This window comes from Trichoderma asperellum, chromosome 3 (genome assembly GCF_020647865.1).
Source record: "Trichoderma asperellum chromosome 3, complete sequence".
NCBI lineage: Eukaryota > Fungi > Ascomycota > Sordariomycetes > Hypocreales > Hypocreaceae > Trichoderma > Trichoderma asperellum.
In genome coordinates, this window is record NC_089417.1 from 5,207,015 (window position 1) to 5,225,167 (window position 18,153).

At 51.7% G+C, this 18,153-nt stretch overlaps 6 protein-coding genes across 7 annotated transcripts; all 6 read left to right on the forward strand.

Moving 5' to 3' along the window:
• Nucleotides 1–2,404: 2,404 nt before the first annotated feature.
• TrAFT101_006325 (uncharacterized protein) lies at nucleotides 2,405–3,480 on the forward strand. The gene has a single exon (XM_066127719.1). It carries the CDS (start codon nucleotides 2,710–2,712, stop codon nucleotides 3,364–3,366), a length of 657 nt encoding a protein of 218 aa, XP_065983832.1. The 5' UTR covers nucleotides 2,405–2,709; the 3' UTR covers nucleotides 3,367–3,480.
• Nucleotides 3,481–4,196: 716 nt separating this feature from the next.
• RIB1 (GTP cyclohydrolase II) lies at nucleotides 4,197–6,322 on the forward strand. Of its 2 annotated transcripts, XM_066127720.1 has the most exons (3): nucleotides 4,197–4,572; nucleotides 4,700–5,811; nucleotides 5,879–6,322. In XM_066127720.1, exons 2-3 carry the CDS (start codon nucleotides 4,747–4,749, stop codon nucleotides 5,924–5,926), a joined length of 1,113 nt encoding a protein of 370 aa, XP_065983833.1. In that variant the 5' UTR covers nucleotides 4,197–4,572; nucleotides 4,700–4,746; the 3' UTR covers nucleotides 5,927–6,322. The 2 variants fall into 2 exon arrangements, with proteins under 2 accessions (XP_065983833.1, XP_024760858.2); XM_024900293.2 differs by having other exon boundaries at nucleotides 4,566–5,811.
• Nucleotides 6,323–6,486: 164 nt separating this feature from the next.
• TrAFT101_006327 (uncharacterized protein) lies at nucleotides 6,487–11,525 on the forward strand. The gene is made up of 2 exons (XM_024900143.2): nucleotides 6,487–6,930; nucleotides 6,990–11,525. The coding sequence occupies exons 1-2, from the start codon at nucleotides 6,668–6,670 to the stop codon at nucleotides 11,194–11,196; spliced, it is 4,470 nt and encodes a 1,489-aa protein (XP_024760859.1). The 5' UTR covers nucleotides 6,487–6,667; the 3' UTR covers nucleotides 11,197–11,525.
• Nucleotides 11,526–12,299: 774 nt separating this feature from the next.
• TrAFT101_006328 (uncharacterized protein) lies at nucleotides 12,300–13,324 on the forward strand (the record flags this gene model as incomplete). Its single annotated transcript, XM_024909889.2, has 1 exon — nucleotides 12,300–13,324. Exon 1 carries the CDS (start codon nucleotides 12,635–12,637, stop codon nucleotides 13,322–13,324), a length of 690 nt encoding a protein of 229 aa, XP_024760860.1. The 5' UTR covers nucleotides 12,300–12,634.
• Nucleotides 13,055–16,028, forward strand: TrAFT101_006329 (uncharacterized protein). The gene has a single exon (XM_066127721.1). It carries the CDS (start codon nucleotides 14,339–14,341, stop codon nucleotides 15,530–15,532), a length of 1,194 nt encoding a protein of 397 aa, XP_065983834.1. The 5' UTR covers nucleotides 13,055–14,338; the 3' UTR covers nucleotides 15,533–16,028.
• A 32-nt stretch (nucleotides 16,029–16,060) lies between these two features.
• Nucleotides 16,061–18,023, forward strand: TrAFT101_006330 (uncharacterized protein; the record flags this gene model as incomplete). The annotated part of the gene is made up of 4 exons (XM_024906744.1): nucleotides 16,061–16,849; nucleotides 16,915–17,181; nucleotides 17,257–17,356; nucleotides 17,437–18,023. The coding sequence occupies 4 exons, from the start codon at nucleotides 16,061–16,063 to the stop codon at nucleotides 18,021–18,023; spliced, it is 1,743 nt and encodes a 580-aa protein (XP_024760862.1).
• Between the last annotated feature and the right edge of the window lie 130 nt (nucleotides 18,024–18,153).

An 18,153-nucleotide genomic window follows, 5' to 3' on the forward strand; every position in this document is an offset into this window, starting at 1 on the left:
GTTGCCGAAAAATCGAGTGCATTGTGGATAAGGTATTAGTGCAACTAATGCTCATAGATCACGATAACTAATGTTTCTAGATCAAACGATGGACCGCTAGTTATGGCTGGACCCGTTAGCAACTCGCTCTCTTGATGACTTTGGTGCTTGATTCTCCTTACGCTTGATGCATAAAATTTTGTGCTTGTTTTATGTTAAGATATAGAAAAGTATGTGTAAACACGTAACAAGTTCCGAGTACACTTTTCACGCAGTTGAAAGTACTTGTCAGCTCTCGTTCCGCCTGGTGCCTATGCAATTAAGATACCGCGCGACTTTGTAGCATCCTTTGAAGAGCACTAGGCAATGAGATCCATATGGTGTTTTCCGGGGTAGATGAGTCCCGTTGTAGAAAGCATGGACCTCCCTGTCTTTTCGTTGAGTCGGCCACGAGATCTAAGATCAGATGCTAGATCTGGCACCATTTTAGACCAAAGCAGGGATGGAGATCAATCTCTCGGACAGGCCGGGGTCAAAGACTTGTCCAGCTTTCAGCGAATTGACTCAATAATAATTTCATTTTCAGAATTTTATTAACTTATTTATATGCTAGTTTAACTAGGCTCTGATTCTAGACAATTATCACGCTGCTACCTTGAAGAACTACGGTAAAAACCCACCTATGTCCATATGCTAAGGAGCGGGAGGATGGATCGTCAAAATTTCACAACACTGGAAGAAATTTCATCTGCTGATGACTAAGAGAGCAACTCCATAATGGCCCGACCATTAACTTGCCCCTTCCCTTAGTAGGTGTTGGTTTTATCGCTCATTTCGAACCATTGTCCCCATACCCGGGCTCCACGATCGTGATCAAAGAGCCAACTACCCCAGTTTTACATCGCATCGGGTATTGATACGGTATTGCTCTAGACACTCCACAGCACAGTGCAGTCCACTTGAGAAACTACGAAATCATTCAGTCCAGCTGTGATTAGCCACTCTCCCGGCTGAATAAAATGTCTCAAGTGAAAAATCTTTTGAAAAGTCCTTCAAAAAAAAGGCACCAGAGTTATGACAAAGCTGATGGGTACGCGCCCGCTTAACCGACTAGGCCCACTTATCTCTTAATGGATAACGGGCTTGTAAAAGAATTGTTCGAGAAGAATTCTTTGGAACCAGGGGCAATTTTGCATATAATTTAATGTTATTACTAAGATTCGTAGTATCCATTGTTTCAAACATAGTCTGAAGGCAAGAAAAGGCGGTAGAATTTTTCTAGGCTTCGAAAAGATCTTTGCCCCCTGGGAGGCAAGAAGAGGCTTTGTTGAACACTGAGTTTGGTTCTCCGAAGCCCCAAACTGGATTACCCACCTTTTCTCGAATCCCCTAAAGAACGTGACGCGGCGTTATACGTATTCCCTGACAGTTAGACGTTACCCCTTTAGAGTCCTTTGTTCCTGAGCGTTGGCTGAAGAATAGTGGTGCTGACTCGGAGTTGGTGGCGTTTAACTCGCCCACTTTTCCCGATCAAACGGCGAGCGACCCCTCGCAGTTCAGAATTTTCGCCAGCCAACAACTCTGGAAAAATCTGAATATTTCCTTTTTGGTGTAGTCCTCCGAATAAAGATTCTGATTCTGATGCGGAGTTTTCTGTCCTAGTCATGATGGTGGAACAAGGCGATTCAGATGGCCTGCGTAACAATTTCTCAGTGAGCGTTTATGATGTAGATTGAGCGTTTCCCCCCCACCCTTATATTTTGTGATTTGAATTACTTAGAAAAACAACTATGTTTGAAATATTACTTATTTCAATATTTGATGGTTTGGAAAGAGTTTACTTGCATGTGAATTGCGTTTGGCGTCGACCGTTGTTTCGGTTGTTATTCGGACAGAAGAGAAAAAGCCATTTCCTATTGAGGGTCATATCCCCGAATGGAATCAGTTACCGACTTCGGAACCCATCATCAGCAGGCGTTTGAGTTTGAAAAAGATCCATCAAAAACCACTATTCCCACTCATCCAACCATTCATAGGAAGCTGGATACCGACTGACCGGATGAAACTGAGGTGGAACCACGTGGAAGCCTTAGGTCCTGAGGCGCCGCGTACCTGCTTTTCCCCCTGGCCATGCCGCTGTCACAATAGAACAATCGTGGTGTGCCGGCCGGTTCGGTTCCTGGAGCCAAGCTACGTTTAGTTTAGGTGAGCCATTTAAAATATGGACCGGCTTTTCCCACAATGGAAACTCGCCAAAGAAACGCTAGCTCGAGGTTGCCACACCGAGTCACCGTGAATGTCCCGAGAGAATGGAAACAGCAACTCTTGGACACTGTGATGAAGATGGACAAACAACGTCGACCCGCAACCCGTGCGGCGGTCCCAGCGTACCGTCGGACCGTAAGGGAATCGAAGGCGATGGGTTTGAAATCTCTTCGACTTGCGGGGGAAGATGGGTCGGCATCCCCCGATTCCATACATCCCAGATGTGTATAAATAAGGGCGTTGATCCCTCCCTCGAAAAGAGAAAATCATCACTCCATTCTACAAGACAAACAGTCACTTCTACAGACTCTTTCGCTTCGATTCATTCCTTCATATTGAAGCCTGTGTGTTCATTCTTTTGCACACATATCCACTTAGACAACAACATTCCTGGTTAGACAACCACTTCATCATACACACTCCCTTTTTACAAGACATTTAACTTGTCGTCAAACTACATTCAAAATGTTTGCTACCTTCACTGCCCTCCTTGCTGCCTCCGCCGCCTCCGTCTCGGCCGTTGCCATCCGTGGTAACAGCGGAAGCGCCAGTATCACTCCTCACGAGCAGTACTCGTCCTCCATTGGTGTTTTGGGCTGCAAGGTCAACACCAACCGCATTGCTTACTGGCCCATGGGCGTCGACTGCAACAACATCTGCGTCAAGGTCACCAACGGCGACCGCAGCCTCCACCTCCTCAAGATCGACCAGTCCGGCGGCGCCCACGACATCTCATACGATGCCTGGAACTACCTTGGCTTCGGCGAGAGCGCCAGCTCCAGCCCCCACACCGGTGGCGGTATCAACATGAACTACGAGTTTGTTGATGCCAGCGAGTGCAGCAGCCTTCTGCACGACGGAAAGCTTCCTCTGTCTGCCTCCAACAGCATGGACTACGTTGCTAGCTGCATCAGCGAGCCCAACAGCTGGGTTGCCAAGAACTACCAGCTGATCAACATGGCCGATCCCCTCTGCAAGTACGGATACAACGAGGTCTGCTCCCTTGATCTTCAGAAGAGCAACCAGCCTACCTGCCCTCACACTCTTGGAGCTCAGCACACTCCCACCGGCGAGTCTGTTACCAACATTGTTTACGGCACCGGCAAGGCTCAGTCTGCTTAAATTGAGCGGTGGAGGATTTAGTTTTGGGGTATAGATCTAGATATGACCATTAGATTATAAAAGTCCCGGTTAGAATGATATAGAGTGCAATACAAGTCCATTATGAATCTGGCGATATTTAGTTGCTCTTACACCAACGTTTGATGTGACTGAAAGCAGTTTAGCTCTTTTGAGTCAAATGCTGCTTATGTAAAAAAAAAAAAAAAAAAAAAAAAAAACCCTTCCGATATCTGGTGAATAGTAAGCCCGGGCTCCGGAAAATGACGTGAGTGTCGTCCCAGCTCGCAAGACGAAATCGGAGGCTCGGCTTGGTCGGATTAAATCGGTCACGCTGTTGATGCTTGATGCTTACAAGTATTTGCATCTGAGAGCACATGCATCAAGAAGCCTTGATGACGGCATAGGTGCAGGTGCATGTAGAAAAAGGGTCCAACCGGCCCTGCCGCTGCTAGCCTCAGACATTTTGCTGGGCCATTGTGTGCACACATGTGCTGTATCTCGCAGGCATTTAGCAGTTGACAGTTGACTCCCAGCAAATACTTGTGTCGATGCATTGACTCGAACGTGCGTGCTATTGCTCCCGCCGATGAAGCGAATCAACATGCTCTCTGCTGCGGCACCAAGAACTCGCTAGAACCAGACTCCGCAGCCATTGCTGCTCCTCACAGCTGCCCACGCGCATTATTGGTTTGGCTATGCGAGACGCCGCCAGGGCCCACCGCTGGCTCGGGATTCCATCCCCAGGCGACGCCTCGGGCCAGTCCTTCGGTCGGCTTCTACGCGGGTTCTATTGACCTGGCCCTGTCTCTCCGAGGTTGCAGCGGTCGGCCGACACGCCCAGCGCATAAAGATTACCAGCGCGACAGCAAACATTGTAGTCTGCAGTATGGCATGATCTCAACTCTGCATCTCTGCGCGCGCTGTACGGAAGGATTCAATTCAGATCCAATTCAGCCATAGACGACGACGTAATCGCATCAGCACGAAATCCTCAGGGCTCGTGCCAGTGCATCCATCGTACAGTAGCAGTCAGCGAAGCACCGAAGCTGCGCTCTCCGGGCCGCCGACCCCACTGTGCAGCGCTGCTAGCCAGCCGTTAGTAATTTTGCGGGAGCATCGCAGCGCAAATTGATAATCACCATCAAACCTTCGCGCGCGCTTGTTTCTGCAAAGCGAGGCATCGCCGCTGCAGGCCCAGATAAGACGGTACGTGGCTGCTCCCAGCAATCCATCCTCTGCCTCTCCTCTGCCTCTCCTCGCCATCCTCCTCCGTTGCCATCCTCTTCTCCTGTTGCGCAGCGCATTCGGTCTTGTCCACTAATCATGCCCTCAGCTCTCCCGACACAGCTCGTGCGACCCACGCAACCAACCCATCCCAAAATGCCGTCGAATGCGAGACCAGCCGCTGGCGACAGCGCCCAACTGCCCTCCTTCTACTCCCCCCGAACCGCTGCCGCCGACACTCCCCAGAGCCGTGATGGCCAGCCCATCGACGAGCTGTCGCTGCCGCCCAGTCATGCCAGCCCCTCGCCGGCGACGCAGCCGCCCCCGCCATCGCTGCTGTCGCCCGCCTTCACCCCTCCGGCCACCCCGGGAAACCAGACGCCAACAACTGCTGGACTGCGAGGAATACCGGTCGACAGCTCTATTCCGTCCGGTGGATGCGGCAGCAAGAAGCCCAGATTACTAGAAACGCTGCCCGAGGTCAATTGCGTTGTTCGGGCCCGCATCCCCACCGTCAGCGGCACCGAGATGTTCCTCCACCTGTATACCAACAATGTCGACAACAAGGAGCATCTGGCCATTGTTTTTGGCAATGACATCCGGAGCAAGTCGCTGGATGAACCCCGCGAGGGAGAGACCGAAATGGACCGCATGATTCGAGGTGCCTACACAGGTCGGCTGTTCCCAGGCCGGACAACGAGTGGCATGGGCGGTCCTTCGTCCGAGTCTCAGCAGGAGCAAAGCCATCGCCAGGACCCGCCATTGGTGCGGATACACTCAGAATGCTACACTGGAGAGACTGCGTGGTCGGCGCGATGCGACTGCGGCGAACAGCTTGACGAGGCTGCTCGGCTAATGGCTCTACCGGGCAACAAGGCTGGCGGTATCATCATTTATCTGCGGCAAGAGGGCCGCGGTATTGGGCTTGGCGAGAAACTGAAGGCTTATAACTTGCAAGACCTTGGATCCGATACAGTGGAAGCGAATCTGCTGCTGCGACACCCGGCCGATGCTCGAAGCTACGGGCTGGCTACTGCCATGCTCATGGACCTGGGACAGACAGATGTGCGCCTGCTGACCAATAACCCCGACAAGGTCCGTGCCATTGAGGGCCCGAATCGAGAGATTGTCGTCAAGGAGCGAGTTGCCATGGTGCCCTTGTCATGGAAAGGCAAGGGTGGCTTCAGAAGCCAAGAAGTAGAGGGCTACTTGAAGACAAAGGTAAGAATCTTTGCCCCCCTCTCGTGGTTGAAAATAGATGAGAACTATGTGCTAACAAGCTGTGCAGATCGAAAAGATGGGCCATATGCTGGACATGGGATCATTTCCTCAATAACCAAGATTTAGAACGAAGAAAGAGAAGAAGAGGAGAAGGAGAAGGAGAAGAAGAAGACGAGAACGACGATGACGACGACGAATATTTGTTTGAATATTGGGTAATGGGCATACTTGGAGTTTTTCCTTTCTTTTCTTTTCTTTTCTTTTCTGGCTGCAGGATGGAAATCGTGATTGTTATCTGTCAACCGACGCTATTTAGCACATACATATACCATATATCCACATCGACTGAGCTGAAGGGAGCCAGTTCGCATATATAACTGCTGGTTAGCAATATTGAGCGACACAAAAAAAAAAAGTTGGTTCATCAGAACCAGTAGCTGGAATAAAAGAAGAAAAAAATATTAATAATTAACAACCTAATCAAATTAATATAATCTAATCGTCATGTGCCAAAACTCATCTCTTCTACATTGCTGGCTGTTGCATCTCAGGTAGCGCGGAACTGACCATTCGAGTCGCTGCACGGCCGCGACTCCACAGCCGCGGGTCCACTAAAATTTCAGCAGATCAAGGCAGCCAAGGCGCTGAAAGCGCTTCTGACAGCACGCGCCAAGGCAAGGCAGCGCTGCGCAGGCTCATTTTTCTATCAGATCTGGCTGGCATTTCCTCCCAACATCTCGCGTCCCGTGCTTCTGCCTGCGCTACAAATACGCTGCTCGATCCTCGATCCTCGATCCCCTCTGGCTGCTTCGACAACCAACCGGCCATGCAGCTGCGCCTGTCGAGTCCCTGAAAAATGCAACCCCAGGACATCCGCCTTCGGCTGGTGATCCGCCGTCACGGGCTGCCCGAGATCAAGCTTGTCTGGCCCTGTTCCTGCGCCGAGGACGTCACCATCGCAAAGGTTTTGGAGCAGGTTAACGAGGTCATTCCCCTCGAGAGCGGCGAATGGGGCCTTGAAGACTACGCCGTGGAGCTTGAGGATGGGAAAGGCGGCAGCTTCGAGTGTCTGCACTTCCAGCAGGTTGGCCGGATTCTGAAAGACGAAGACCAGGTCATGTGAGTGTCGCCCGCGTTGTGCTTGGCTGCTCGGTATTGATTCTAACTCTCCCACCTAGTATTCGATCTCTCCTCACCGGCGATTTGAAGCGACGGCGACTCAGCGGACGACACCAGATCTCCGACGATGGGAGGCACTTAATAGATGGCCTCGCCTTTGGCAGATCTTGGATAAGAACTCCTCGCGACCGCCCTCACATCGACCTGCCGCCACGAAAACGTGTTCGTTTCAGCAACGAGGTTGAAGATGATGATGAAGAGCAGGAGCAACTTCTGCTCGAAGCATTGCCTTTTTCTCAGAACGGAAATGTCAAGAACGTGCGAATTGTAGACCATTACGAAGACGACGACGAAGACGACGACGACTACGATTTCCAAGAGTATCAAGAATACCCTGGTGGCTCTACTTCAACATCTGATACCTCTCCGAATAGAAGGATACATGTGGGCGAGCACAAGGACGATAGTGACATGGACGATGATGCTGATGAAGAGGATGATGACGACGAAGATCTTGAAGCGGAACTGCGCCTTCTAAGACAAGATGCCACCGCTAGGGCTACTGATACCTACATACCGCATTCTAATGAAGAAGAAGGTATTGAGATAGGAAATGAAGAAGAAGAAGATAGTACGGCAGACGAGCTTCCTAGCTCCAACTCTTCTGGCAAGGATTCAATAGCTTCTCAGAGCTATAGTCACCTACACATGGACAGCCTTGTCGTGGTGTTTCGATCGGCATTTCCAAAATTATCGGATGAAGATATTAAATCGGCTCTTGCCCAGACGAACAAGAATATGAGAAAAGCCTATTTATCACTATCAATGCTTCAAGAACCTTGTCAAACTTTTCATCAAATGATGGATGACGTTCCTTTCCTTCTTGTTCAGGAATCTTTTCTACGCGCCAAGGAGAACACCAACGTCCTCAATGGAATTGAAGCCACCAATGGATTACTCATTGAAAGTCAGGAGAAAGTAAAGGGACGACCGAAGCCGCTCATTCAAGAAGTCGAAGACTCTGAAGAAACCGAAGTTTCCGAGAATCCTAAAGTATCTCAGTTGAATGGTGGTGTTTCAATCTCTCTCGCGAGATCAAATCAAATCCAAGATTTGAGCAGCGACGAAACTTCTGAGTCTGACTTTGAAGAGTCGGAATCAGATTCAGAAGAGGATACATCTTCAGAAGAAGAGAGCGGATCGGACTCTGAGAGCGACTCTAGCGATGCCTCTGGGAATAACAGCTCCTCCGGCGAGGAAGGAGACAGAGGCCGTGTTAGCAATTTACCTACAGCAACCACGGCTCCTAAGAAATTCAAAGATGCCTCGTCAGGGGAAAGCTCTTCTAGCGAGGGCAGCGACGAGTCAAGCGATTCGGATTCAGCAGAAGAGTCGGACTCGGATTCAGACTCTGAATCCGAGTCTGAATCCGAATCTGAATCTGAGTCTGAAGTAGAAGAAGTATCATCGAAAAAGCCAGTAAAGCTAACACATCCTGCACATTCAACGAACAAAAAACAGAACATCACAGTTGCACTTGCCACTCAAGCTCAAGCAACTAATCAACCACGGCCAGTTGGTTTGACGCGAACACAAAAGCGCAATGCGAGGAGGAAACGTAATAAGGCCTTCAAAGAACTAGGCCTTGAGCAGTCTCAGTCAGCAAACAGCGACGAGGATGGTGCCACGAAAGACGACTTTCTGGCACGAAAAGAGGCACTCCTAGCTGCCATCCTTAATGAATCTCACGAAGGTGGCGGAACAAACGGTGAGGCAGAAATGGAAGCTGCTCCTCTGCTAGATCAGATGCTTGAAGACCAGCCGCAGGAAATGGAGACAGATATCAATAAGGTAGCCGAAGCCGAAACATCTGAACCGAAAGATACGCCGGGAAAACGCTCAACCCGTGTTGACCTGGGCGCAGGTCGCCGGCTTGTATTTGGCGCTCTGGGCTTGAAAGCCCCGTCAACCAAAGCTGATGAGCAAAAAATTCGTGACAACCTCATGAAAGACGTGCGACCGCTAGTCAATCCACGCACTCTGCGAGATGGCGATGGTAATAACGCCAGCGAGGCCCCATTAATGGATGAAGAAGATCCTGATGCTTGGAGAGAGAAAATTGTCTACAAGGCTGTGGAATGCTGCCATGAGGACATGGTACTTAGCGAGCCCCCATTCCCTTTTGTCCAACGCTGGGATCCCCAGCAAAAGTATCACACTATGCGAAAGCGAAAGCGCGCGTCGGAGAACTACCAAGCCGATACCTCGTATGACGACTCTGCGTACTATTATGCTGATGAGCCCGAGGAAGACTATTACGCTAGAGATGCCGGAGAAAAAAGCAAAAAGAAGAAACAGAGAAAGTCTGCGAACCTGCAGAGTGGCAATGTGGAACAAGATGAGCAAGATGTAATTCTCAATTACGATGAAGCGCCCATAAAGAGCAGCCAGTTTACGGACATGGATGATCTGCCATCCTTGCCCAAAGATATCAAAGCGCTGCCGTTGGTAACGCCTGAATCAGCCCAGCCTGGGATGGTCATTACTTGGAATCAGCTCCTCATGTCAAAAGCTACGAAATGGCAGCCAGAATTGTTACCGATTACGGGCCTAATTATTCCTGGAGGCGGAAACGGTAGCGTCCACGTCACGTTGGCCAGACGAGACCGCGAGAATAACGAGAAGGTATATGACGAAATTACCGGAAAGCGAATCTACGACAAATTTGAGGCTCCAGACCTAGATGAAGTGAGCGGAGAAGAGGACGAGGAAGAAGAGGACAACGGCTTCAGATCATTGCAGTGGACGGAGATGCTTGAGCCTCGCATTCTGCAGCAAGCTCCTGTGACCAACAACAACACGGAAGCGGCGGCGGCGGCTACAGAGGGCGAGATGCCATCAGGGCATGACCAGGTAAGCGAACTCCAACCAGAGGCGGATGCTTTAGAGAGCCAACCCAGTACGGGTCAAGTGCGGGCAGCTGTTGAAAATGATTTGATGCACGACTCTTTTGGCACAATACAGTCCGGTCAGCGATTGCCAAGACTGGATCTATCCATGTCTGAAGTGCAAATTAGCACTGCCAGCAATAGCTTCGAGTTTATGGGACAGTTGAACAGCAACAATCTGGCAAAAATAGGAGACGCTCAACTGGATCACGCATTGACAGCTGCAGCCAATCCCCCAAATGCACACTCTGCAAAGTCAAATTTTTTGGTAGAGCGAGAAGACGAAGCAGCTGCTGACCATGAGGCAGAACTAGCATATAGCCTAGCGAATGCCGTGGCAGAAGGAGTCTCGAGTTCTCACACGCCTATGCCGAAGATGGCGGAGCCGTCTGAAGACCAAGGAGGAGAGGATGAAGGACAGCAGACGCGACGAGAAGAAGGGCAGGGAGAAGAGCAGACATCAGCGCATAGTGGCAGCGCGATCCACTCCGACGCAGTCATTGCCGTATCGCAGTTTAGTATCCCGAGTGGGCGGCAACCGCGGACGGCATTTTCCATGGAGAACGGTGCACATCACGACACATTGATCCCCGAAACATTGCTACATCTACGCGAGAGCACACCACAGCCAAACAACTCGAAATCGCAGGCGTCAAGTTCCAGCAGAAGCAGCCCGTTTCCGTCGCTGGAGGAGATATTCCTGTCTGCTCAACCCACTCAAAATTCCGGCAGGAAGATGGATACCCCTTCTTTGTCAACGAGCCAGGTCGTGCCTGCACGGGATATGGAATACGAAGAAGCTATGCGCAAGCTTGATGAGGGGCACGAGTCAGATGCCTCTCCCGAGGAGAAGCAAGAAGAACAAGAGGAAGTAGACAGCAAGGTGTTTCCCAACGCAACGCAGCCATCGCTTCGCACGAGACTTGCAGATGAGAAGCTGCCAGCGTTGTCAACTTCTCTTTCTCAACCGGAGAAGAAGACGAATGACAAATCACCGTTTGCCATACCGACTGGAAGTCAAGTCATTGTTCTGAGCTCTAGCCCAGGCTCCAGTAATGGCGTGCCAGATGAGACTAATGAACCGGAAGATGGGAGACCCAGTCCTGCGAAGGGAAAGAGAAAGCTACCTACTGGTCCTGGGTGGGTTTGGAAAGGCACCCCGGATGAGAGAGATGGGTCGAACGGCAAGAGAAAAGAGAGGGCGACACCTTCATCGAGAGCCAGTCGGCGAGGACGATCAGAAGCTAAAGGAGAGCCGCTATCGCATACGCCGCTTGTCAGCGCTGTGAGCAAATACAGAGGGCGAAAGGGGCGGTAGAGCAGGACTGGTGATTCCAGCTATGGTGAATGAGGATGCGTGAGAGAGAAGTAAAGATATTTTCTTGGCTTGTAAATCATGTATAAATGGAGAGAGAGTGTGTGCATAAGACTAGCAGCCGATGACAAGAGTCAGCAACATGGCTTGTTTGCATTGAGTTTGCGCGAGCGGCATTTGGATGAGCGAGCATACTTAGACATGTTATTTCTTCTTCACTGCCTGAACTAAAGGTGTGATAATCTACGAGTATAAAGTGAATACTTTTTTTTTTTTTTTTTTGCCGAGTTTAGATATGCCTTTAATATTCTTTAACTGTTTCAATTGGCCGTAGCCGTAGGGTATCATTCTGTTGCAGATACTGCTACCTACTGCTTGACGGTGTTGCCAAATCTGCTACCCTGTGGTTAGTCGTGCTTCATGTTTATTTTTCCCCTTCTTTTTAAACACAACGCAATACAGTAGGGCGCGTTTCACAATGCTGTGTGTCATGTGTCACATTATCGCTGGCGCCAAAATTGGTTGAGATGGGTGGGATTCAAACATACAGCAAACGTCGAAAGTTAAAAAGCTAGTGATGGGGACCAAGTGGGAATCAAATACAGAATTGAGTTTGGGCAATCCTAAGACGCTTGAGGCCAGGAAATGGGAGGAAACAACAACAAGGGGTGATGTGCAGCGGCTTCTCCGTACAGCAGGCAGCATTGCATTGACATTGGAGCATCGTCAGCCAACCATTTCAGGCGGGCAGCGTGGCAATTTTGGGGGCAGCTGAGGAAGCCGGATCGATTGGTTGGTTGGTGGAGATGGGCTCAGTATGTTAATAGTAGCCTCTTTGAGCACAGAATCATAAAATGTTGAGGATGTGACGGGAGAGAAGAGATTGGCTTGGGTTCTGGCTGCTGCATGACGATGGGTAACGGGTAGGGGGGACGCCGTGAGACGTGGACATTCTAGGGCTCTTTTGGTGTTGAGCAGCGTTTGTGCGCAAGCAGCTGTCTGACTACAGCAAGGCAGCTGATTCATTGTTTGTCTACAAATAATTATATATACATACTATTCGTCAATCAAATGGTACATACATACATGCACTTGTTGCTTCACCTTCCATGCGACATTGCGATTTTCAAGATTCCCCGGTTTTCCCCCTTGTCCTGCTTTCACCTGCATGTATTGTTTCACGTATTGCTCGCCGCTCAATTGCATCAGATGCTGCTTCAGCGACCGGAGATGCTGGATCTGCTTCTTCCTCTCGCTGCTCTCCTTTCTTTTTCCTCTGCGTCACTCGCCCCCTTGCTATCCTTGCCTGGTCTCCCCGTCCAAGACAAGCGTCTCAGAGTCGCTCGCCTCTGACGTCGACGAACTGCCACAGAGTTTGCCAGCGGTGGGGCCGCCCATTCAATAGCGGTGCTCTACCCGGCACCAGCAGAAACAGGCCGTCATGCGCCACCGGCAGCCGGAACGCCAGCCCTGGCCGTGCTTTGCCGCCGTGCTGCAGCGTTTCTTGGTCGAGCTGCTCCTCTTCTTGTTTTTCTTCTTCTTCTTCTTCTTCTGCTTCACGACAGCTTCTGCATATCCCAACACACCTGCAGCGTCTGCTCTGCCTCCGTCCACCGCAGCTTCAGCGTCTTCTGCTGCTGCTGCCTCTGCCCAGAAACTGCCCGCGCCCGCACGGAACCGACCCTCGATTGCAGCAGCTCCATCGGATCAGCTCGGGCACGCGACCCCACCGTCTGCCGCAGACGCCGCATTATCGACGCTTGTGACGATCCCGCTGCAGGCCAAGCTTGACGATTCAGCAGCAGCTTCTTCTTCTGCTTCTTCTGCTGCTGCTGCTGCTCTTCTTTCTGCTGCATCATCATCATCATCATCATCATCATCATCAACTTCTTCTTCCTCGCCGACTCCTCCCCTCGCCGCCGCACTGCCGCCGGGCCAAGACGCCAGCATGTCCGACCTAGCCTACCGCATGACCAGCGAATACACCTGCACCACCATCGGCGGCGAGACCTTCTGCAGAGTGCACGTGCCCGTGCTCAAGGCCGATGCGCCGATGCGGGCGACGGACATGCGCGTCGTGCTAGCCGTAGTGAGCTGCCTAGCCGGGATTCTTGCCTGGGGACTGGTTTAGGCGAAGCGACGAAGCAAGACTGAGCGAGACTGTGACGGTGGCGATACTGTCACGGCACAGATGGTCTGCTCCATGGTCTGCTCCATGGTCTGCTCTGCTAGGTACTGGGTACCGAGAGAGGGAAGCACATCAAGGGGGAGCTGCATTGTTTCCATTTCCCATGTTATGATTCTACAGCTCTCGCTGGCTGAGTGACTCGTTGTCTCTTCAATCCGGGAGGGTCCAGGGCTGCTTTGGAATTTTTGGTTCCTTGATTTTCGAGCTTTCAGGGCTGGACGTGGTCTCACAGCGGGATGGCTGATTTACACTTGTTTGAGCTTGGCGTTGGGGGATTTTATACCAGAGTATTGGCATTTACGCATCATGGCTTGTCATTTGAAATTTCGTCTTCAGATCGCGGGAACTGGGCAGCTTATTTTCCTTGTACACAAAATACACGACGTTCTGACATTTAAAGCTCAACATCTTCCGCATGCAGTGATACGGCAGCGAGCTCCACAGCGGGGGGGCTACAGGCAGTTGGTGGCGGGGCGGCGGGGTAATTCTGCGCCAAAGGCCCGGCGAGCCTCTGATCCAAGCTCTGGGCCAATCAGCGCTCCGGCCACCATCACGACGAACACGAGCACCTCGTTTTCCTGCCCAAGCACTGGCCGTCGACCGCTTCCTCAGGTACCAGGCAGGATCACATTTCTGACCCCATCTCGTTTTCTTCTTCTCCCTTCTTTTACTTGCAATTTAGATACCCCCGAAACAAACCCCCGATTCCATTCACATCCACCATGGCACAGGCTCCTCTGTTCCGTCTGCAGTGCGGCGTCAATTCCTACGAATGGGGCAAAAAGGGCAGCGAATCGGCCGCTGCTCGATACGCCGCCGCCACGCCTTCAGCCGACCTGACGATCCAGGCTGACAAGCCCTACGCCGAGGTGCGACCTGCATATCCTTGATTGCTTTTCTCCCTTTGATTTTTCTGCAGTAACTTACTCCTTCTCCGCCGCCTTGCTGCAGCTATGGATGGGCACCCACCCCTCCAACCCCTCCAAGGACCTCAACACCGGCCGCACGCTCCTCGACCTCTGCGCCGAAAACCAGAGTCTCCTCTCCGAACCGGTCTCTGCCAGATACGGCGCCAAACTGCCGTTTCTCTTCAAGGTCTTGTCCGTCAACAAGGCCCTTTCCATCCAGGCCCATCCCAACAAGAAGCTCGCCGAGCAGCTGCACGCCCGAGACCCGAAAAACTACCCCGATGACAACCACAAGCCCGAGATGGCCATTGCCATTACCCCCTTCGAGGGCCTGTGTGGATTCAGGCCGCTGGGCGAAGTCGCACACTTTTTGGAGACGGTGAAGCCCCTAAGAACTTTGGTGGGAGAGCACGAGGCGTCACAGTTTATCCAGGCCGCCAAAGAGCAGGGTGGCGATGAGGCATCCAAGAAGAAGGCTCTGCAGAAAGCATTCGGCGGCCTGATGTCCTCTTCGTCCGACGACATTGACAGGGAAATTGCCAGCCTTGTGGCGCTCGCCAAGTCTGAGGGCGCCGATTTCGCTGCTGGTGGCGTGCCGTCCACCAAGGGCGACGTCCTTGTTGAGCTTGTCACCCGACTTCATGGCCAATACGGCTCCGATATTGGCATTTTCGTGCTCTTCTTCCTCAACTTTGTCACTCTGCAGCCCGGCGAGGCCCTGTTCCTCGTCGCCGACGACATCCATGCCTACGTTTCCGGCGACATCATTGAATGCATGGCAGCCTCTGATAACGTTGTCCGCGCTGGCCTGACACCAAAGTTCAAGGATGTGTCCACTCTGGTCGACATGCTCACGTACAACTATGCGCCCATTGATGAGCAGAAGATGAACCCTACCGAATACCCATACGCAACGCTTAACCGGACTGCCTACAGCTCTGGATCAGCCGTCATGCTGTATGATCCCCCGATTGAAGAGTTTAGCGTCGTGCGCTCCCTGCTCCGCGGAGAGGGAGCAAAGGCTACCTTTGATCCTCTCGAAGGCCCCAGCATCGTTATTTGCACCAATGGCAAAGGCACGATTGCCGTCGGTGAGGCAAAGCACGACATCGAGGAAGGACACATATATTTTGTCGGATCTGCTGCAGAGCTGATTCTTGAGTCTGCAGTTGGCCAGGAAGAGGAATTCACGACGTTCAAGGCCTTCTGCGAGATTGGTGGATCAGAAAAGGAGAAGCTATGATGATGGAGAGCCCCAGTGCATTTACGAAACGTTGAGCCATGTACAGATGAAACGAATTGCATGAATGCGATTTGAAATTTTTGGTCAAGCGACAGAGATAGCTACCTACCTACCTACATACATAGTAATGACACATAGAGACATGATCCTCTCCATTCTTTATTCTTTTCCTGCTCTTCGCTCTCTCTTTCTAGCGCCGACGCCGGCCGTGCTCCCGCCGCTACACCGTATGAGTCTTGCATATTCCCAACGCCACTTACACCAAATTCTTTATAGAAATTTTGCGTTTTATCACGGCATTGGACAATCGAAATCACGGTATCGGCATTTACAATCTACATCATGATCGGCAATGGCCTGACTCACCACCTTGAAGTCTCCTGTCGTCGAGATTTCACGTGATTGCAGCCGGATGAGTCATCCAAATTGCCCCTCCAAAAAATCATTCAAGAAACACCCATTACCCCACGTTCGAGATACCAGCCAGACCTTATCAACCACTTTCTTGTGTGTAATCCGCTGTGCACAATGGCCGAAGAAACGAACCCCCCAGCTCCTACGGCCGACAAGCCCGTCGAACCGGCCGCCGACGCCGGCCCTTCGAAGAAGGCTGCCAAGAAGGCCGAGGCCAAGGCGAAGAAGGAGGCTCTCAAGGCCCAGCGCGCTGCTGAGCGAGTTGCCGTCGCTTCAGCCAGCAACGAGCCCGAAGAAGACCCCTCCAAAGACTACTACGGTGCTGCCACGCCGGCTCTGCTCACCAGCTTTTCGCCCGATGCCGAGGACGTCAGCCTGAAGTCCATCAACGAATCGCACGTTGGCAAGAAGGTCGTCATCCGGGCATGGCTCCAGAACACGCGCATGCAGGGCGCCAAGATGGCCTTTGTCGAGCTGCGTGAGGAGGGCAATTGGGCCATCCAGGGCATTGTGTCTGCCACCGGCGATGCCAAGGCCGAGGGCGACTCAACGCCCGTCATCAGCAAGCGCATGGTCAAGTGGGTGGGCGCTGTCAACCCCGAGAGTTTCGTCACCGTCGAGGCGACCGTGGAGAAGCCCTTTGCGCCCGTCAAGAGCTGCCGCGTGACCGATTTCGAGCTGCACATCTCTAAGCTGTTTATCGTTTCTGCTGCTCCCGCGACCCTGGGCATGACTTTGGCGGCAGCGAACCGTGCCGTTACCAACTTTAGCGATGAGGAGGTCAAGCCGGAGGAGGCTGCTCAAGAGAAGGAGGCTGAAGGCGGTCCTCCGGCAGCGTCTATGCTGACTCACTTGGACAACATTGTCATGCACAAGCGCTCTCCCGTCCAGCAGGCCATTGCTGTATGTCATGACCACGTCGATATTTTCAATTCCAAGTAGTTACTTTGCTTACAATGAGAACGCAGGATATCCGAGTCGAGGCCAAGCACCTGTTCCGCTCATATCTGCGTGACCATGGATTCAAAGAGTTTGAGCCCCCGTGTCTCATCGGAGCCGCTTCAGAAGGTGGTGCCAACGTTTTCGCCATGCCATACTTCAACCAAAAGGCCTACCTGGCCCAGTCACCGCAGTTTTATAAGCAATTCGAGATTGCTGGTGGTCGAAAGCGCGTCTTTAGCATTGGACCAGTGTTCAGAGCTGAGAACTCCAACACTCCGAGACACATGACTGAGGTAAGCCCGCTTCTCTACTTTGCTGTACAGCTGTTTTCCACGGAAGCTAATGTGCTTTTTTTCCCTCCCCTTTAGTTCACTGGTCTCGATATGGAGATGGAAATCCGAAAAGACTACAAGGAGGTCCTTCACATGCTGGAAGGCGTTCTTTTGCACATCTTCCGCGGCATCAAGGGTAAGCTTCTTTCTAATGCTTCCCCTTCTCTAAAGGCCCTGCTTGCTTCATTGAGTTCCCCGCTAATGAAAAACACACAGAACATTGCGCTGCCGAGGTCGAACTCATCCGTTCCGTTTATCCTTCCCCGGAGCTTCTCCTCCCCGAACCTGGAAAGGAAGTGCGCTTGACATTCGCAGAGGCCCAGAAGCTGCTCCGAGAGGAAGGCCCCGAAGAATTCCGCAACGTTCGCGACGACGAAGATATGTCAACACCTCAAGAGAAGGCATTGGGCGCGCTGGTTCGTGAAAAGTACAAGACCGACTTCTTCGCAGTCGACAAGTTCCCCGAAGCCGCGAGACCCTTTTATGCCAAGGTCGACCCGGCCAGCAAGCCCGACGAGCCAGTGACAAACGCGTTCGACATGTTCTTGCGTGGACAAGAGATCTTGTCCGGTGGTGAACGTATTGCCAACCCAGATGAGCTTGAGGCCCGCATCCGCTCCAAGGGTGTCGACCCTACCAGCTCTGGTATTAAGGAGTACATCAATGTCTTCCGCGAGGCCGGTGTACCTCCTCACGGTGGAGGTGGTATTGGTCTCGACCGTGTGGTTGCATGGTATCTTGCCTTACCCAGCGTGCATTTGGCCGCATATTACCCACGAACACCCAAGAGATTGTTGCCATAGATGTCTTTTTCAAGATAAAGAAAAAAGTTATGGATACAGAGTTGTGTGAAGGGGGCTTCATATGGTCAAAGTAAATTATAGGAGATATATAGAAATCCCGTGTTAGAGATCAGAGTTTAACATTGTACTA

Excerpts from the sequence above, each read along its gene's own strand:
- TrAFT101_006325 (XM_066127719.1), top strand. The coding sequence starts at position 2,710 with ATGTTTGCTACCTTCACTGCCCTCCTTGCTGCCTCCGCCGCCTCCGTC.
- RIB1 (XM_024900293.2), top strand. The coding sequence starts at position 4,690 with ATGCCCTCAGCTCTCCCGACACAGCTCGTGCGACCCACGCAACCAACC. Across the intron at positions 5,812-5,878 it reads AGGGCTACTTGAAGACAAAG|ATCGAAAAGATGGGCCATAT; the intron begins GTAAGAATCTTT and ends CAAGCTGTGCAG.
- TrAFT101_006327 (XM_024900143.2), top strand. The coding sequence starts at position 6,668 with ATGCAACCCCAGGACATCCGCCTTCGGCTGGTGATCCGCCGTCACGGG. Across the intron at positions 6,931-6,989 it reads AAAGACGAAGACCAGGTCAT|TATTCGATCTCTCCTCACCG; the intron begins GTGAGTGTCGCC and ends TCTCCCACCTAG.
- TrAFT101_006329 (XM_066127721.1), top strand. The coding sequence starts at position 14,339 with ATGGGCACCCACCCCTCCAACCCCTCCAAGGACCTCAACACCGGCCGC.